Source organism: Kogia breviceps, chromosome 8 (assembly GCF_026419965.1).
Source record: "Kogia breviceps isolate mKogBre1 chromosome 8, mKogBre1 haplotype 1, whole genome shotgun sequence".
NCBI lineage: Eukaryota > Metazoa > Chordata > Mammalia > Artiodactyla > Physeteridae > Kogia > Kogia breviceps.
Genome location: NC_081317.1, coordinates 108,668,950 through 108,689,272, shown reverse-complemented (window position 1 = coordinate 108,689,272; position 20,323 = coordinate 108,668,950). Strand labels below are relative to the sequence as shown.

The following is a 20,323-nucleotide window of genomic DNA, read 5'->3' as shown; positions in this document are numbered from 1 at the left end:
GGAAAAAAAAAAAAAAAAAAAAGAAGTTCTTGCTTTCAAAGAGTTCACTGTCTAGTAGGGAAAAGAGATAAACAAAAGTTATCTATAATGCATAAGTACTTTAATAAAGGTATTTAAAAGGTATTAGAGAAACGTAAGCGTTGGGGGAGATGAAAGGGTGGCTAGTGCACTTCGAGAACAGGGAAGCTGGAGCACAACGAACATGAGACACCAAGTGGAGGCAATTCTTTCAAGAAATCTTGTCTTAAAAGAAAGAAGAGAGGGTAATAGCTAGGAGCATAGGTTCTAGAGAGGTTTTAAGATGAGAGAGATAAATACTTAGCATCAATCCCTCTAAACTGCTTTCCTTGTTCCACTCCTCTCCTAGAACTAAATCCAAGCAGAGTGTGAACAAGTTACTTAGTAATTCTAAGCCTCAGATGAGACAGATGTTTAAGAACTCTAAATTATAGAGGGAACCTGAATAAATGATCTCTAAAGTCCTCTCTAGATCTAAAATTCTATGATTCTTGATTATCTGATCTCTTTAAACTCAAAGGTAAAACACTTCAGTATGCAAAAAAGAAAAAACCAAGACTAATTAGGAGATGAACTTGTTTGTACAACTGTGTCCTATTTTTTTTTTTTTGCAAAACTGTTAAAACAATCCTTATTCTGAATATCAGTAAAATTTCCACAGAAAGACAATGCCTTTTAATCAACAACTTCCCCTCAAACCTGCAGACTTCTAAATAATCAACAAGCAACTATTTTGTGGTAACAGAAGTAAAGTACTTAAAAGCCCACAGCTTGGACTTGTAAGTCATCTTTTAAAAGGAAAATGTTTATAAAACATGTGTATGACATTCTTACTACAATAAATTTGTTCATTATCTTCAATTTAAATTTTTAATGTACAGGTCCGTTCATGAAGAGTTAAAAAAAATAACAACAACAACAAAACAATCAGCTAAGATTAGCTCTTTTCACTGTCACATATTCTGAAATTTAGAACAAGGTTTCCCTTACCTGATATGGACATGGAATGTGATATTCTCTGCAGCGTTCTTGTATCCATGTTGTTTCCCAGATGCCACGGTAAGCTTGCTCATAAAAGTAGCATCCAATTACAACCAAGAGTGGTACAAGATAAAGAATGCTGAAAACACCAATCCGGATCATAAACTTCACCAGTTTATCTTGGTTCTCCTTTTCTAATGGAATCTCAATTCGAACTCTGTTTAGGGATATGATGCCGGCTAAGAGAAGTGAAACCCCAACTACAACATACAGGCAGAGGGGTGCAAGAACAAAATACCTCAATGAATCAACATCGTAGAGGCCAACAAAACACACGCCACTGATATTGTCACCTTCAATTTTATTCATCGCTAAAAGGATGATAGTTAGAGTTCCAGGGATGCCCCACGCGCTGGCGTGAAATAGCAATGCCTTCTTCTCAATAGCTTCACTACCCCACTTTGGCACAGCTGCCAAGAACCACGTGATGGTAAGAATTACCCACCAAACGCTGCCAGCCATGGTAAAAAAATAGAGTACCATAAAAAGCATGGTACAGGCTTTATTATGAGATCCTTGTGTCACTGTGGAAGCCTTATACTGTGCAGGGCTAGATGCATTGCAGGCTACTCGGTCCTCAAGCAAAAACCCAATAAAGAAAATTAATGATACCATCATGTAGCAGACTGCATAAAATATAATAGGTCTTTCAGGATAACGGAATCTTGTGACATCGATCAAAAAAGTTAAAAAAGTAAATAATGTGGCAGAGAGGCAAATGATTGAAATCAATCCTATGAAATATCGAGCAAATGAAAGTTCTTCTCTCCTAAAGTACATATTTGGACAAGGAGGTGAACAATCACGCACGTGCAAAAAAGAATAGCCAAGATCAGGATCAATTTTCAACTCTCGGGGACACCAAAAACCATAGTCCCTCTGCACTGCCACTGGGGCTCCTTCAGTAGGATCTCCAGCTAAATTCAGATCCACAAGTCGAGGATACGGCTCATCACAATCTGGGAACCTAAAAATACAAGATGAGAACCATTTTTACTTATTGGGAACCTACTGATTTGGATTTCCAAATTTAGCACATGTGGTTTATTCTTATGTCCTTGGAGCACATTACAATTAAGTGGAAGAAATAATGCAAATGGTGATATTTTGTTTGCGGGTCATAAAACTAGATTTTCCACAGCTGACAAAAAAATGAAAAATTTATACTTAATTTTGTTTTGGCTTCAAAAAGATTACTCTTTATTAAAGTAGTCACGCATAGCCACCAATAAACAGTGTATTTATATAGTATTTAGGACACACAGATTAGAGTTAGATTTCAAAATATAAATTAAAAAAACATATATATATAATAAATATACATTTAAAAAAAAGCTCCAACAGAATAGAAGCTTAAAGTTACTTCTTTCTAAAGTTTAATTACAATATAGTCCTCAATTTACCCTAGACTCAAACAGAACTTTCTTAAAAATAAGAGTCAAAAATCTTCCCTAATTGCATGGCCCAAAGTGTTTTGAGTTAGATTAGCATTAAAAATCCTTACAAGTGGCTTAGTTTTAGATCTTTTCTTCCCATTTAAAATTCACTCTCTGCTTACCATATTGGTTAATTACAGTCCTCCTAAGGTCTCTAATGTCAACTAGTTCTTTCCTACCCCTACTAATGTCTCTCCAATCCACTGCATTCTCTATTCCAGTTATTCTCAAACACTAACGTGCATGAGAAAAACTTAAGGTCATTTAAAAATACAAATTCTTGGTCCTCACCACCTCAAATCCTATTTCAGTATGCCTGTGTTAGGGCCAAAGAAATCTGCATTTTGACAATTTTCCAGACTTGAGAAAGCATCATAACCATAGTACAGAAAAAACAGGGCTGTGCTGCAGACATACACTATTGACAGTACTATTCTCATGAACTTCCTGCATCTTCAATTTTCTTGCCAGCATCAGTTTCTAAGCCTTCAGACTCCCACCAACTAGATATTTAGCAGTTATATGCATCAAACAGTTTCCAATAAACTATCACTGGTATTAAGTTTGCCATATATATGTATAACCTTACATTGGAGCTGATTAATCTTTTATTTTCTAATACAAACCATTTTCTTCACAGGGCTTGGATTATAAAGCCAAATGACAGAAACTTATTGCATGCAGGCATTTACTGGAATTCTACAGTATGTCAGGGCTTTAACAGAAAAAGACCCAAAAAACCAGGATCTCTATCCCTGAGTCCAAAAGGAGGCAAAAACATGTAAACACAACACAAAATACAACAGTGTGATATATGAAGCAATCAAAACCTATATAAAATATAAAAATGATGTAAAGAAGAATTATTTCAGGGGAAGAGGTTATGAAAGACTTCATAGAGTAAGTCCCTCAACACAGGATCTCTGAATCAGTATTTGCCAGTATTGGCAGTATGGCAATCAGTATTCTAGCAAGAAATGGGAACGAAGGCACGGAGGTTTGAACAGGGTGTGTTTAGCATTGCTGGGGCATGAGGAGTGCATGAATTGTGACAGGAGATAAGGTTTGGAGAGGTAAGCACATTCCAGAAATATATGTGCATGTGTGTGTATGTATGCATAAACACTGATATAAATATATCAATGGCTATATCTGTATATCCAACTGCCAATTCACCATATACACACCCTTCACTCTTTAACCCTCCCAAAACCAAACTCTTGATTTCCACTTCTTCGTTTCTCCATTTCCACAAATGGTAATCCCATTCTTCTAGTTGCTCAGTCCAAAAACCTTAGGGTCCTCCTTGAAATCCCTTCTCCCTCATATCCACCTCACAACCTACCAGCACTTCCTGTCATTCTACTTTGGGATGTACCCAGAATCTGACCACTTTCCATTTCCTCTACTGCGGCCACCCAGCCTGAGCCATTAGTACCTCATCCCTGGACTTCTGGAGTGGCTTCCAGTTTATCTCCATCTCCACATAAGAGCCAGAGTAATCCTTTAAAGACATGCCACTCCTGTGTTCATGATCATGTCTCTTCTGGTCAAAATCCTCTAATGGCTTCCCTTCTCACTCAGTCAAATCCAAGTTCCGTAAGAGAGCTCTAAAGACCCACCCCCAGTCCTTTGCTGATCTTATTTCCTTCCCTTCTCCCTTACTCACTTGGCTCCAGCCTCTTTGGTGTCCTGTGAATATACCAGCATGCTTCCACTTCAGAGCCTTTGCACTTGTTGCTCTGCTTCTTCTGCCTGGACTGTTCTTCCCTAGATATCTATATAATCTGTTCTCTCATTTCATTCAGATTCCTGTCTCACTGCCTCCTTATTAAAAAAGACTTACTGAGGCTTCCCTGGTGGCGCAGTGGTTGAGAGTCCGCCTGCCGATGCAGGGGACACGGGTTCGTGCCCCAGTCCGGGAAAATCCCACATGCCACGGAGCGGCTGGGCCCGTGAGCCATGGCCGCTGAGCCTGTGCGTCCGGAGCCTGTGCTCCGCAACGGGAGAGGCCACAACAGTGAGAGGCCTGCGTACCGCAAAAAAAAACAAAAACAAAAACAAAAACAAAAACAAAACAAAACAAAAAACAAAAAAGGACTTACTCAACGTCTCCATAGAAAATAGAGTCCTTCTGCTTCCCCATATTGTATCACTATCACCTAACTCTATTCTTTCTTATTAACATTCATTACCATCTGACATTATTTATTTATCTCCTACCACTACCACCACCACAACTAGAATTTTAGCTCCATAAGAACAGAGACATTTTGTTCACTACTCACCTTCACTATCTAGAATAGTGTCTAGCACACAGAAGACATCCAATTAATATTTGCTGAATTGATGATAAATTGAATAAATTTATCATACATCCTTCATATAGTTGAATAAATATATTCGTATAGCCCTCACCAAGTAATTAGAAAGATGACTAGGAGTGTGGAAGACACTTGAGCTGGGCAAAAATGAGAGCAGAGATATCAGTTGAGCCATAACTAAAACCAGATAAGACAGTGAGAATGAGACAGCTATGAAATTATTTAAATAAAAGCAACAGAATTTATAAATGATTGGATGTGGGAGCTTAGGTCAATGGAGGAGGACTATTCCTTCCAGGAATAAAAAAAATGAGCAAGGAGTAAAATCAATTTTAGACATGTTAAAATTGAGGTATTTGAGACAAATTCAGGTTACCAGTGGCTGCTGGATATGCAGATTTGGAACTTAGCAGAAGGATGCCAAGGCTATAGATTTAGATTTAGGAGCCATCAGCATATGAATAAGAATTTAAATCAGTGAGATGGGATTATCCAGGGAAAGCATGCAGAATCAAACAAAACAGGAACAGGGCTTCCCTGGTGGCGCAGTGGTTGAGAGTCCGCCTGCCAATGCCAACGTGGGGGACACGGGTTAGTGCCCGTGAGCCAGCTGGGCCCGTGAGCCATGGCCGCTGAGCCTGCGCGTCCGGAGCCTGTGCTCCGCAACGGGAGAGGCCGCAACAGTGAGAGGCCCGCGTACCGCAAAACAAAAACAAAAACAAAAACAAAAACAAAACAGGAACAGAACTCTAAGAAACACCAGAAAGAGGAAGAGGATGAAAGAAAAGAAACTGAAAAAGACTGGTCTGAGATGTAGCAGACCACAAAAGTTTGCACAAAATGGCCTAACGGATTTTCAGAAAAGGAGGACAGGCTAAGGTTGAGGGGAATAAGGGTCAAATACAGAATAAAGGTGAAATATGGGTTTGAAATGAGTGACATAGATTTGGCATAAGTGCTGAGGAGAATGAACAGAAATTTTCCTGTTGACCAAATTGGAAACTGACCAAAGACAAAGAGCAAATAGAGCTGCTATGGTTTAAAATGTCTATCGATAAGAGAATGGATAAGCAAAATACAGTATATTTATACAATGGAAGACTACTCAGCAAGAAAAAGCACTACTGATGAACACAAGAACATTAATGAGTCTTGAAAATAGAGCAAAGAAGGGCAATCTCAACCTGAGCAAAGGAAGAGTTACACAACAAGTACATATTGTATGACTCCATTTGTATGAAGTTCTAGAATAGACAAAGTAATTATTGATACTTTGGAAGGATGTTAAACAGTAGTTCCTTCCAGAGGATGGTACAGACAAGGATTGACGATCAAGGAGCATGAGAGCATGAGATAATGGTAATGATGATGTTCTACATCTTTCTGAGGATCTGGCTTACTCAGGTGCAGGCACTTGTCAAAACTCAGATATCTTTAGATTTGTGCATTTCCTTGTAAAGTTTTAAACTGTAAGAAAAAACTGTAGACAAATGTTGAATTCTAGTTAGTGAAAGATCTGATAAAATATTTGTGAGGGCAATAACTGTTGTCTCTAATTTACTTTGAAATACACACAAAGAATAAGGTAGATTAATGGATCAATAGAGGGATGGACAAACGTGAAAAGCAAACATAATAAAACAATGGTAGAAATCTGGGTGGTAGTTAAAAAAAAGTTGCTATGGTTTAAATCATTAAATATGCAGCACAATTAATTTGTAAGAAATGAGTTGAGGGCTTCCCTGGTGGCACAGTGGTGGAGAGTCCGCCTGCCGACGCAGGGGACACGGGTTCGTGCCCCGGTCCGGGAAGATCCCACATGCCGCCGAGCGACTGGGCCCGTGAGCCATGGCCGCTGAGCCTGCGCGTCCGGAGCCTGTGCTCCGCAACGGGAGAGGCCACAACAGTGAGAGGCCCGCGTACCGCAAAAAATAAATAAATAAATAAAATTTAAAAAAAAAAAAAAAAAAAGAAATGAGTTGAGCTGGCGACCTGAACAAGTACAGTGGAAGGAATGAGTTGAAACTGCTAGCAAAAGTATTACTTTATGTGACGGACCACAAAGCTTAACCTAAGTAAGAAAATAAATAAGATCAAGAAGGGAGCTATTTTTGTGTGTGTGTGTGTGTGGTACGCGGGCCTCTCACTGTTGTGGCCTCTCCCGTTGCGGAGCACAGGCTCCGGACGCGCAGGCGCAGCGGCCATGGCTCACGGGCCCAGCCGCTCCGCGGCATGTGGGATCTTCCCGGACCGGGGCACGAACCCGGGTCCCCTGCATTGGCAGGTGGATTCTCAACCACTGCGCCACCAGGGAAGCCCAAGAAGGGAGCTATTGCGAGGGGGGGATCTCAAAAGTCTGTGGATGTCCGTGAAGTTGAAAAACAGGTACAGTAGGAACTAGGATATGAGAGATGTGGAAGAATGAAAGGTTATTATGAAAGATCTGTTTGCCAGAATTCAAGATTTAAGAGTTAGACAATCCCAGGCAATACTGAGGACATAAAACAGATTTAACCCTAGACAATCCCAGGCAATACTGAGGACATAAAACAGATTTAACCCTATCAAAACAAATAAAGATAGATCATAATGACACTTCTATACTTGTATATAACCTATTAAAATAAAAAGACCACTAAACAATAGGAGTTAGATACAAAAAATATAAAATAGGGTTCCTGCCCAGGTAATTCATAACTGTTATTATAAATACCAAGAAATTTACAAGCTTCTGAAAGAGGGACTATAAATATTACCAGGTTTTGGGGAGAAACTGGATGAATGGTTTGATGGGGCTAGATAAGAGAGTATGTTAAATAGGTGGGAAATAGAGGAGACAAATATGAGAAAGCAAAATGCCAGTGAACTGACTACAAGTAACTAATACATGTTTTATTAAGTTCTTCCATCTGTCAAATGAGAGTAACAACACCTGCCTTTCACCTGTCTCCAAGGGCTACTGTCATATGATAAACAAATTAATTTTAAACATGAAGGAGAAAAATGTGTTCTGTGCAGCACTGCCCATAATAGCAAAAACCTGGAAGTAACTTAAATGACCATCAGTAGGAGATGGCTAAATAACTATAGGATGGTAATACAATTGGCCATTATATAGCAATTAAGAGGAATGAACCAGAGTTACAGAATAAACACAGATACATGTAAAAAAAATTTAATGTTGTTTATGGACATGTATATATGTAGTAAGAGTATAAAAACAAAGATAGGAATGATCAACAACAAATTCAACATTATGATTATCTTATCTCATCTCTGGGGAGAAAAGAAGGAAATGAAATCAAGATGGGTACTAAGAAAGGAAACTTCAACTCTATCTGTATTGTTTTATCTTTAAAAAAAAGAAATCTGGGAGCTTCCCTAGTGGCACAGTGGTTGAGAGTCCGCCTGCCAATGCAGGGGACATGGGTTCGTGCCCCGGTCCGGGAAGATCCCACATGCCGCAGAGCGGCTGGGCCCGTGAGCCATGGCCGCTGAGCCTGCGCGTCCAGAGCCTGTACTCCACAAAGGGAGAGGCCACAACAGTGATAGGCCCGTGTACCGCAAAAAAAAAAAAAGAAAATCTGAAGCAAACATTGCAAAATATTAAGACTGGACAAAGCTAGGTAATAAGAGTTATGTAAGTGTTCATCTTATTCTTTATCCTTGAAACATTAAGAATACAAAAGGCACAACATTATTATATAAGAAATACAGTATTACTACTGTATATGTTATTACTACTAATAATATTCTCTTGTACAAATCTATAACACTGTCTGGTAAATATCCTCAAACCTTTAGGAAATGCTTACAATCTATATATTGGAAGTGATTTGAAAAGTATCTGACATTTACTGGGTCTGGGTATGTTAATACATGACAAAAACGGAACTGACAGGACTACTGTAGTCATTAACACATTTAAATCATAAAGATATTTGAGTCCCATTAAAATCATTAAACATATTTAATAATGAGGTAACAAATGATTATGTTCTCTATGTTTTCTAATTTTTAAATAAATGGCATTACTTTTATAACCAGAAAAAATCTGTAAGGGAGAGAGATCAACAATCAATATCTTGACTATGTTTTTCTTAATTTGATTACTTAAAAAATTTCTTCATAGAACGTTTTTCTTTTCCCACCTTTTTCATTTAGTGCTTCCAAATTCCTAAGGAAATGAACAGCTCTGAGGCCCTGAAACTGCTGTTCACAATTATGACTAATATACACACTTCAAAAAAGTTCTTAAAAACTGATGAACTAGAAGACAAATAATTTTAAATATACTGCAACATAAGTAATGGTCCATGAAAATCTATGATTTTCGCACCTACTGCATTCCATATCTTCAGGCCAAGGAACACCAAACATCTCCATGAGCTTCGAACACTCACTGTAAGCCCGCTGACAGAGCCTACGGCAGGGAAGTGTGACACGTCCGTATTCCATACAAATAGGAGCGTACAGTGCACAAAGAAATGGCCGGAAATCCCGAGAACAATCCAAATTCACCATAGGGTGGAATGGCTAGGAGAAAGTTAAAATCAAATCATTAGATAAAGACCTGCATACAAGTTAAAGTTTTCTGCATATAATATGGCAATATATATATATTTTTTTATCTGTTTTAAAAGATTTCTGAAGGCAATTAAAATTTTCTAAAGGGGAGTTTTTGTTTTTTTCAACAAAACTGTCTTAGCCCTATCCCTGGAGATTCTGATTTGGTTAAGTATGAGGTGTATCCCAGAATCTATACATATTTTAATTGTTACAGGTGATATTAATGAAAAGGCCTGGCTGAGAACCATTAACAACAATATGATCCATTTTACATAGAAAAGTCCACAAAAGATATGTGTCAAACGCTCAGAAGTGTGATTAATGCTTGGTGATGGGATTACAAGAGATTTAAATTTTCTTCTTTTTATGTATTTCAATTTCTATATTTTCTTCAATTAATGTGTATCAATAGGAGAGAGAAGACAAGAAGTGAAAGGAAAGGGTGGGGTAGGAAGAGAAGTAGTTATACACAGTAGTACATATTTTGAGGGTGGGAAGTAGGGAAGAGATTTCACTTTGGTCTTACATTTTCTTTTTCTTTTTACATTAAAAAAATTATTTTTAAAAATTGAGTTCTTTCAACTCTGAAATCACATGATGTAAACAGAGCTCACAATGTTAAGCTGATATTAAGGAAACAAAAAGAAAAAACAATGGCCCCAAACATAAAACCATACTAAAATCATCATTATAACCATAGGAATAGATCAATTATCCCAAGAAATGTGCATCTGGGCTTTTGACTACCAAATATTTTTTCCACTTGTTTATATAACAGTTTCAGAGTCACTGCTGATTTTGAACTGATAACAGATGTTCTCACCACCAGTCCTTTCCATTAAGACTCAATCAACTTACTTCTACATCGATATAAAACATTTTCCAGAGTCCTTCTATACACAACACAGTCAGAAAACCAAGTCTCTTAAAGAAACTGGTGTCAAAGAAGTTAACTATAAAGGATGTGATAACTGATATATAACAATAAACTATATGTGACTATCACTTCCAAGTATGAAGAGGTAATTTGTGTTAAATCAATGTTTCCATCAAGAACAACTTCAAAATTCAGGAAAGAAAGTTTTAAAAATACCTATTTAAAGCTATTAGAGAAGTAGTGAAGGAAAAGAACTAGAGAGACCAAGAATCTAGAGAGCTCAGAAGCATGGAGTGGTGGTCTGATAAGTGCAGCCACTTTTCCGAGGAGGTATCTATTGAATCTGGGTATAAGGCAAGAGGCTGAGAATCAAGCTTTGCCTAGGGTGGTGCTAGAGAACCAAGAAACCAGCAGAGCTCTGGTTGTCTTGCAAGACTAGAGACAATACATGGATATGTATAACTGAATCACTTTGCTATACACCTGAAACTAACACAACATTGTTAATCAACTATGCTCCAATTAAAAAAAAGAAGACTACAGGCAAAATTAGAAACAAAAGGGTGAAAAGGGGAAGTACCTAGAATTGGGCCTGACAAAGAGCCAGTTTTCCCTTCAAGATATTTGAAAATTCTGAAGCTACACAGAGAAGGAGGCTAGGAAGCTAAGAAGAAAGCTTCTGAAAAGCAGAGTGGAGATTTTGGAAGTTTTATCAGTATGAGGAAACATGAATTCGAGGTTCAAGTCTTGCCAGGGGAAATGGGAAATGAACATACCACATTCTCAGCTGGAAGCCCCTGAGTGACTATACTTCAGTAGCAGGGGTAAATGACAGGGAGGCAGAGACCTATGAAAAATGAAACCCAGCCTCAACTCAGCTCAGTCCCTCACCGAATTAAGGTGATCAGCCCCCATGCATCTGCTAAGCAGAAGAAAGGGTGAGCTTTCTCTGGAGTACTAATATAACATCATGTAGAACCTCACCAATATTTTGTAATGTCTACTATTCAATAAAAAATACTAGGCCTTCCAAGAGACAGGACCATATGACTGAAAAACAAAAGAAAAAATTACAGTGTTTTGGTAATCCCAGCTATTGGACTTTACAGTAGATAAGACTGTATATAAGAAATATGTTCGGGGGCTTCCCTGGTGGCGCAGTGGTTGAGAGTCTGCCTGCTGATGCAGGGGACATGGGTTTGTGCCCCAGTCCGGGAAGATCCTACATGACGTGGAGCAGCTGGGCCCGTGAGCCATGGCTGCTGAGCCTGCACGTCCAGAGCCTGTGCTCTGCAACGGAAGAGGCCGCAACAGTGAGAGGCCCGCGTACCACCAAAAAAAAACAAAAAAAAAAAGAATGAGAGAAAGGAACACAACTTACCAATATCAAGGATGAAAGAGGATATCACTAGAGACTGTCGACATTAAAAACACAATAAGGAATATTACAAACAACTCTATGCACGTAAACTAGACAATTTAGATGAAGTGGACCAATTCCTCAGAAGCCAGACTACCAAAACTCACCCAAGATGAAACTGATAATCTGAATAGTCTTCTAACTATTCAAGAAATTGAATCTGTAGTTTAAAACCTCCTAAAAAAGATATCCAGGCCAGATGGTTTCACTGGTAAAATCTAACTAACAATTTTAAAAGAATACCAATTCTACACAATCTCTTCCAGAAAATAGCAGAGAACTAATCCCAACAAATTCTATGAAGTCAGGATTACTTAATATTAAAGCCAAAGAGAATACAAAGGAAGAAAACTACAGACCAATACCCCCAGTGAACAAAATGTAAAAATCCTTAACAAAATAGTAGCAAATCAAGTCCAAAAATATATTAAAAGCATTATATACCACAACCTAGTAGGGTTTGTTCCAGAAATCTAAAGTTGGTTCCATATTCAAAAATCAATCAATGAAATCCACCAAATCAACAGGCTAATAACAAAGAAAAAAATCACATAATCATACCAAATGATGCAGAAAAAGCATTCATGATTTTTAAAAGTTTCCAGCAAAGTACATACAGAAAGTAACTGCCTCAACTTGATAAAGTACATATACAAAAACCCTACAGTTAACATCATACTTTGTGGTGAAACACTGGATTCCTACCTTTAAGATTGGAAACAAGGGAAGAATGCCTGCTCTCACCACTCTTACTCAGCATAGTACTGGAAGTCCTATCAGCACAATAAAACAAGAAAAGGAAATATAAAGTGTAGAGACTGGAAAAAGAAAACTGTCCCTATTTGCAGATGACATTACTGTCTACATAGAACATCCCAAGGAATCTCAAAAAACACTTTTAAATTAATTTAAAAAAAAAAAAGAGAAGAAAAATGTATTCATCCTAGAATTAATAAATTCAACAAGGTTGCAGAATACAAGAAAAACATACCAAAAAATTGTATTTCTATATACAATTGCATTTTTATATATAATGAGCATGTAGAAACTAAGTTAAAACAATATATTTATAATCACATTTATTTTTTAAAAAAGAAACACCTGGGTATATGTCCAACAAGACATGTATAGGGCTTGTATGCTGAAAACTATAAAATGCTGATGAAATCAAGGAAGATACAAATAAATGGACAGATATACAGTTATACTGGTTTGCTAGGGCTGCTGCAACAAAGTCCCACAAACTGTGTGGCTTAAACAACAGAAATTCATTGTCTCACATTTCTTGAAGCTAAAAGTCTGAGATCAAGGTGTTGGCAGAGCCATGCTCCCTCTAAAGGTGCCAGGGAAGGATCTGTTCCAGGTATCTCTCCTAGCTTCTAGTAGCTCCTTGGCTTGTGGCAGCATAAATCCGATCTTCACACAGTATTCCCCCTGTGCCTCTTCACATATCTTCCCTCTATGTGTGCCTGTGTCCAAAATTCCCTTTTATAAGGACACCAGTCATACTGGAATAGGAGTCCCTCAGTACTCCACTACTCCAGACCCTATTTCCAAACAAGGTCACATTCTGAGGTACTGGGGGTTAGGGCTTATTAGGGGGACTCAAGTCAATCCGTAACAACACTGTTCATGGACTGGAGATTCAACATGTAAGGGTGTCAATCTTCCCCCAAATGATCCCTAGACTTAATGAAATTTCTGTCAAAAGCCAGCATGCTTTTAGTAGCTAAAGACAAGCTTATTCTAAAATTTGTATTAAAAAAACAAAAGAAGTAGAATAAATGAAACAATTTTGAAAAAGAAAGTGGGAAAAATCATGCTCTCCAATTTTAAGACTTACTATACAGCTAACAGTAATCAAGACACTGTGGTATTGGTGGTAAAATAGACACAAAGATAAAACAGGACAGAATAGAGAACACAGATATAAATCCACCCAAGAATAGCCAACTCATTTTTCACAAAGAAGCAAAAGCAATTCAATGGTGGAAGGACAGTCTTTTCAACAAATAGTGCTAAAGCTAGTGGATATTCACAGCCAAAAAACTGAAACTTACTTTACACAAATTAACTCAAAATTGATCATGGATTTAAATGTAAGACATAAAACTATAAAACTTAAGACAGAGAATCTTCCAGACCCAGGATGAAGAGTTCTTAGACACCAAAAGCACAGTCCATAAGAGGAAAAAGAAATTGGTAAATAGGACTTCATTAAAATTTAAGACTTCTGTTTTCCTAAAGACCTTGTTAAAAGGATGAAAAGGCAAGCTATAGACCAGGATAAACTATTTACAAACCATATATCAAACAAAGGATTTGTATCTAGAATTTATAAAGAACTCTCAAAACTCAAAAGTAAAAAACAAATCAATTGAAAAATGAACTAAAGACATGAACATTTTATCAAAGAGAATATACGAATGGCACATGAAAAGATGTTCAATATCATTAGCCATGAGGGAAATATAAATTAAAACCACATGAGATACCACATCATATTATAACAGCTGAATAAAAAATAGTGAAAATAGCAAATGGTGGTAAGAATGCTCAGAAAGTAGATCGCTCATACACTGCTGGTGGGAATGTACAATGGTACACCCGCTATGGAAAATAGCTGAGCAGTTTCTTAAAAATCCAAAGATATGCTTATCATATGATCCAGCAATCACACTCCTGGGCATTTATCCCCCCAAAAGGAAAACTTATGTCTGCACAAAAACCTGTACAGGAATGTTCATAGCAGCTTTATTTGTAATAGCAAAGAGCTGGAAACAACTCAGTATCCGTCAATGGATGATTAAACAAATTGCAGAACATCTACATAATGGAATACAACTAAGCAATTAAAAACAATGACTACTGATACATGCAACAACTTGGATGGATCTCAAGGGTATTATGTTAAATGAAAAAAAGCCAATCTCAAAAGATTATATATACTGTATGATTCTATTTATATAAATTCTTCAACTGACAAAATTATAGGGCTAGAGAACAAGTTAGTGGTTACTTGGAAATAGGAAAGGGGGGAGGGAGAAAGGAAGCACAAGGGAGTTCCTCGGTGGCGCTAAAACAGTTCTGTATCTTAACCAAAGTGATGGCTACACGAATTTATACATGTGATAAAACTGCAAAGACAATATACACACATGTACGTGTGCATTCACAGACACAAAAATGACTACACGTGGTGCTGGGAAAACTGGACAGCTACCTGTAAAAGTATGAAATTAGAACACTCCCTAACACCACACATAAAAATAAACTCAAAATGGGTTAAAGACCTAAATATAAGGCCAGACACTATCAAACTCTTAGAGGAAAACATAGGCAGAACACTCTATGACATAAATCACAGCAAGATCCTTTTTGACCCATCTCCTAGAGAAATGGAAATGAAAACAAAAATAAACAAATGGGATCTAATGAAACTTAAAAGCTTTTGCATAGCAAAGGATACCATAAACAAGACCAAAAGACAACCCTCAGAATGGGAGAAAATATTTGCAAATGAAGCAACTGACAAAAGATTAATATCCAAAATTTATAAGCAACTCAGGCAGCTCAATAACAAAAAAACAAACAACCCAATCCAAAAATGGGCAGAAGAACTAAATAGACATTTCTCCAAAGAAGATATACAGATTGCCAACAAACACATGAAAGAATTCTCAACATCATTAATCATTAGAGAAATGCAAATCAAAACTACAATGAGATATCATCTCACACCGGTCAGAATGGCCATCATCAAAAACTCTAGAAACAAATGCTGGAGAGGGTGTGGAGAAAAGGGAACCCTCTTGCACTGCTGGTGGGAATGTAAATCAATACAGCCACTATGGAGAACAGTATGGAGGTTCCTTAAAAAACTACAAATAGAACTACCATACGACCCCGCAATCCCACTACTAGGCATATACCCTGAGAAAACCATATTTCAAAAAGAGTCATGTACCAAAATGTTTATTGCAGCTCTATTTACGATAGCCAGGACATGGAAGCAACCTAAGTGTCCATCAACAGATGAATGGATAAAGAAGATGTGGCACATATATACAATGGAATATTACTCAGCCATAAAAAGAAATGAAACTGAGTTATGTGTAATGAGGTGGATAGACCTGGAGTCTGTCATACAGAGTGAAGTAAGTCAGAAGGAGAAAAACAAATACCGTATGCTAACACATATATATGGAATCTAAGAAAAAAAAATGTCATGAAGAGATTAGTGGTAGGACGGGAATAAAACACAGACCTACTAGAGCATGGACTTGAGGATATGGGGAGGGGGAAGGGTAAGCTGTGACAAAGTGAGAGAGTGGCAGGGACATATACACACTACCAAATGTAAATTAGATAGCTAGTGGGAAGCTGCAGCATAGCACAGGGAGTTCACCTCTGTGCTTTGTGACCACCTAGAGGAGTGGGATAGGGAGGGTGGGAGGGAGGGTGATGCAAGAGGGAAGAGATATGGGAACATATGTATATGTATAACTGATTCACTTTGTTGTAAAGGAGAAACTAACACACTATTGTAAAACAGTTATACTCAAAGATGTTAAAAAAAATGACTACATGTAAAAACTGATGAAATATGATAAGAGCTATAGATTGTATCAATATTAACTTCCAGGTTTTGATACTGTACAATAGTTATATAAGACAGGAAGACTGGGGGAAAACTAGGTACAGTAAAAAGAATCTCTCTGCACTATTTTGATGTATGTACATACATCATACATATATGCATATGTATGCCTTAAGTAAGTCTCAAACTTGCATGGTCCTCAGCAATGCATACAATACCAACTAATCCAATATCGTGATGTATTACTATGTTAGTAAAACCTCCATTTGTGAGCCCCATCATGAATTATAAAATTGACTTGAGTGACTACTTTGTGCTGCTTACACTGAGTCTAAAGCTATAAGTTTATGCTTCTGCCACTTGTTAACTATAAGTACCTTGTGCTGTATCTCAGCTAGCATTTACTGACACTTACTACAGGCTAGGCAGTGCTGTAAGTGCCGCACACATCTTATTTAACCTTCTCAACAATCCCATAGGGTAGGTACTATCATTAGTCATCCCATTTTATAATACACGTGAAAAACAATGAGACACAGAAAGTTAAGTAGCTTGCCCAAGATCACATAACTACAAAGACAGTCCCAAGAGTTAAACCTCTGCATTCTTGTCTAGAGCCCTTGAGCTTAACCAATTTGTTCTATGTAACCTCTGTAAATTTCAGGTTTTTCCTCTGTAAAATGGTCTTATTACATACAAATAATAGGGACTTCCTTGGTGGTGCAGTGGTTAAAATCCGCCTGCCAATGCAGAGGACACAGGTTCGAGCCCTGGTCCAGGAAGATCCCACGTGCCACGGAGCAACTAAGCCCATGTGCCACTGAGCCTGTGCTCTAGAGCCCACAAGCCACAACTACACAGCCTCAGTGCCACAACTACTGAAGCCCGCGCACCTAGAGCCCGTGCTCTGCAACAAAGAGAAGCCACCGCAATGGGAAGCCCGTGCACCACAACGAAGAGTAGCCCCCGCTCACCGCAACTAGAGGAAGCCCACATGCAGCAACAAAGACTCAATGCAGCCAAAAATTTTTTTTAATTTTTAGGGCTTCCCTGGTGGCACAGTGGTTGAGAGTCCGCCTGCCGATGCAGGGGACACGGGTTCGTGCCCCGGTCTGGGAGGATCCCACATGCTGTGGAGCGGCTGGGCCTGTAAGCCATGACCGCTGAGCCTGCACGTCCAGAGCCTGTGCCTGTGCTCCGCAACGGGAGAGGCCACAACAGCAAGAGGCCCGTGTCACACACACACACACACACACACACACATTTCAAAGATTAAATTAAATTTAAAAATAGAGTACAGACCCCAGTAAATGACATTTTAAAAGGAGATCAGGAAAGAGCTGCAAATTATTAAAGCTGCAGAAGGCCTATTTGATGGGCATGAGGAACCCTGCTGATTTCCCATTCTCAATTCCCAAGTGAGAAAGTCAATTGTCAATTGGAATGGTGTTTTTTAAAAGTAAAACAAAACACGCATGAATCTCTAAATCACTATGCTGGGTGAAAGAAACCAGACATTAAAAAGTAGATACTATATTAATTACATTTATATAAAACTCAGAAAACGAAAACTAATCCATAATGACAGAAAGCACATCAGTGGTTGCTTGGAACAGGGAGCCAACTCAGGGAGGTGGACTACAAAGGGACACAAGGAAGCTTCTGAGGTGATGGAAATGTTTTATATCTTGATAGTGGTGATGGTTTCATGGATATATACATCTGTCAAAACTCATCAAATTGAACACTTTAAATGGGTGCAATTTATTGTACACAAATTATACCTCAATAAAGCTGTTACATAAAAGCAAAAAAATTAATATTTTTCAAATAAGCAAACTGCCTTGATTTTAACCCTAACAATTTTTAATCTCAGCAAAATTAAAATTAAATAAGCTAGCCTGATACTGCAAAGTTGAGAATATGTTAGGATAAGGAATACTATCAAAGCTCTATAAAGGAGAAAAAAGGAACTTTAGCTGATTAAATTTTTAAAAGATTCTTACTGAGTACTTCCCTAAGCAGTAATACTTTTATTCACTAAATTAAGACCAGGGTATAGAAAGTTTACAAACTGAAAAGTAACTTTCTAAAATTAAATTTCTGCTGTCTTCAACAAAGGTTCAAGACATGGAACCTTCTATTCTTTGTTCAGATTCAAATCAACCAAGCCTTTGTGCTCTCATTCTCTTTCTTCTTTGAAATTTCCATTCCTGTTACCATAGGAACCTGCTAGCTGACAAGCCCTCAAGCATAGCAACAGCCTAAGCTTAGCAAGGAGTGTGAAAAGGGGACAGAGTCAAAGGCCAAAATTTGACTGAAGAGAATCAGAATTCCAATCTTTGTCACTCTACAAAGGGTCTGATAACCATAGAAACTGTATCCTACTAGGTTTGGGAATATTATGACTAAATTCACTAAATGTGAAACCAAATGTGGAATGGCACTGAAAATTCAAAAATGGTATTCATTCTATTTCAGATCCAAATTAGAGCGAGAAATTATTAAAAAACAACTTTTTAGAATAATTTTAAGTGATTAAAAATAAGACATTTTAAAAACTTCTTTATAACAAGTAAAATTCCTAATGAGAAAAGGTCTAAAACTTTAAGAATTATACTTTATATATACATATTAAAAAAATTCTAGGTTTGCAATAAAATACCTTTAATCCCACATATTTGCTTTTCTTTTACAATCTTACTTTTTAAAAATGTCCTATGACAGCATATTAAATACTTTCCAATACTCTTTCAGTGCGTTGGTTTGCAGAAAGATGACATTATCACAGGCGTATATTTATCTTAAGTCAAAGGGGAGTTTCCAGAGCAGCCCATAAAATTTGACTTCTCTTTTACTTTTGAAAAAAAGTAAACTTTTTTCAAATATCATGAACAGTTGTGAATTACGGTCTATCTCAAAAGATAAAACTTCACAAACCAAATTCCATCACACTTAGTAATTTAATTTAAAATAAGTATTTTGGGGCTTCCCTGGTGGCACAGTGGTTGAGAGTCCGCTTGCCGATGCAAGGGACGTGGGTTCGTGCCCCGGTCCGGGAGGATCCCACATGCCACGGAGCGGCTGGGCCCGTGAGCCATGGCCACTGAGCCTGCGCGTCCGGACCCTGTGCTCCGCAACAGGAGAGCTCACAGCAGTGAGAGGCACGCGTACCGCAAAAAAAAAAAAAAAAGTATTTTTAAGGCATTCCTTTAAAGTGATTTGTCACACAAGAAAATCAATTAAAATTTTAAAAGCTATTTTTTTCCTATAGTCAGAAATAACTAAATGCAATTAACTCTCCACTACTTGTGTGTACATTTTTCAATTTAGTATATGTGCTGCCCAAGCGAGCACATTTTTCAATTTAGAAGTTTCTTAATTCCTGGTTGGTTTCCCTGTCACACAATAGGCTTCTCAATCCACTTTACTAGATTGTTGTTTGCTTAGGGAAAACCACCTTATTAATATTAACCTAAACAAAAGATAATCAGAGAGGTAAATCTGCTGGATAATGCATATACTCTAAAGATATAAGCAATGAATTTCAAGAATAAACATAATCAAAGAAATTTCATTTCCTAAGAAGCCTATCCACAAATTGTTAATTATTGGTACAAAGGGGTGTATTATTCTCTTAAAAACAAACAAAAAATCCACCTGTCTTTCAAGGTCAATGCAAATATGATCTGCAGCTAATCTCTTCCACATATAATCCTTCTCTCTTTTGAATCCTCTTAGCACTTTATGCCTATTTATGGCATTTACCAAGTTCTTCCTTAAGTTTCAGTCATTCAATCAAAATATACTTAATAAATACTAAGTCTTAGACACTGCAACTGGGAGCTAGACAAAAAAGGACAGCTGAGATTTTTAACAATAAAGTTTCTGTACTAATTTTACTATTTTGAAAACACAATGTGTTTCTTACAGAAAAATCAGAAAATAGTGATACAAATGTTAAATTAAAAAACATAGAAAACACAAATAAATTGTGCTAATTCAGGAACAATCACTGTTGGCCTTGGCAAAAATCTC

The 20,323-nt window shown here is 37.5% G+C and overlaps 1 protein-coding gene across 1 annotated transcript in view; it reads right to left on the bottom strand.

Annotated features, from left to right (window-relative positions):
* FZD3 (frizzled class receptor 3) overlaps positions 1–20,323 on the bottom strand; it is a 75,006-nt gene that overhangs the window by 39,545 nt on the left and 15,138 nt on the right. The window contains exons 3-4 of the mRNA XM_059071335.2: positions 9,159–9,355; positions 1,009–2,026 (exon numbers count right to left, since the gene is read on the bottom strand). Coding sequence (XP_058927318.1) covers positions 1,009–2,026; positions 9,159–9,355 — 1,215 coding nt within the window. The remainder of the gene's footprint in view (positions 1–1,008; positions 2,027–9,158; positions 9,356–20,323) is intronic.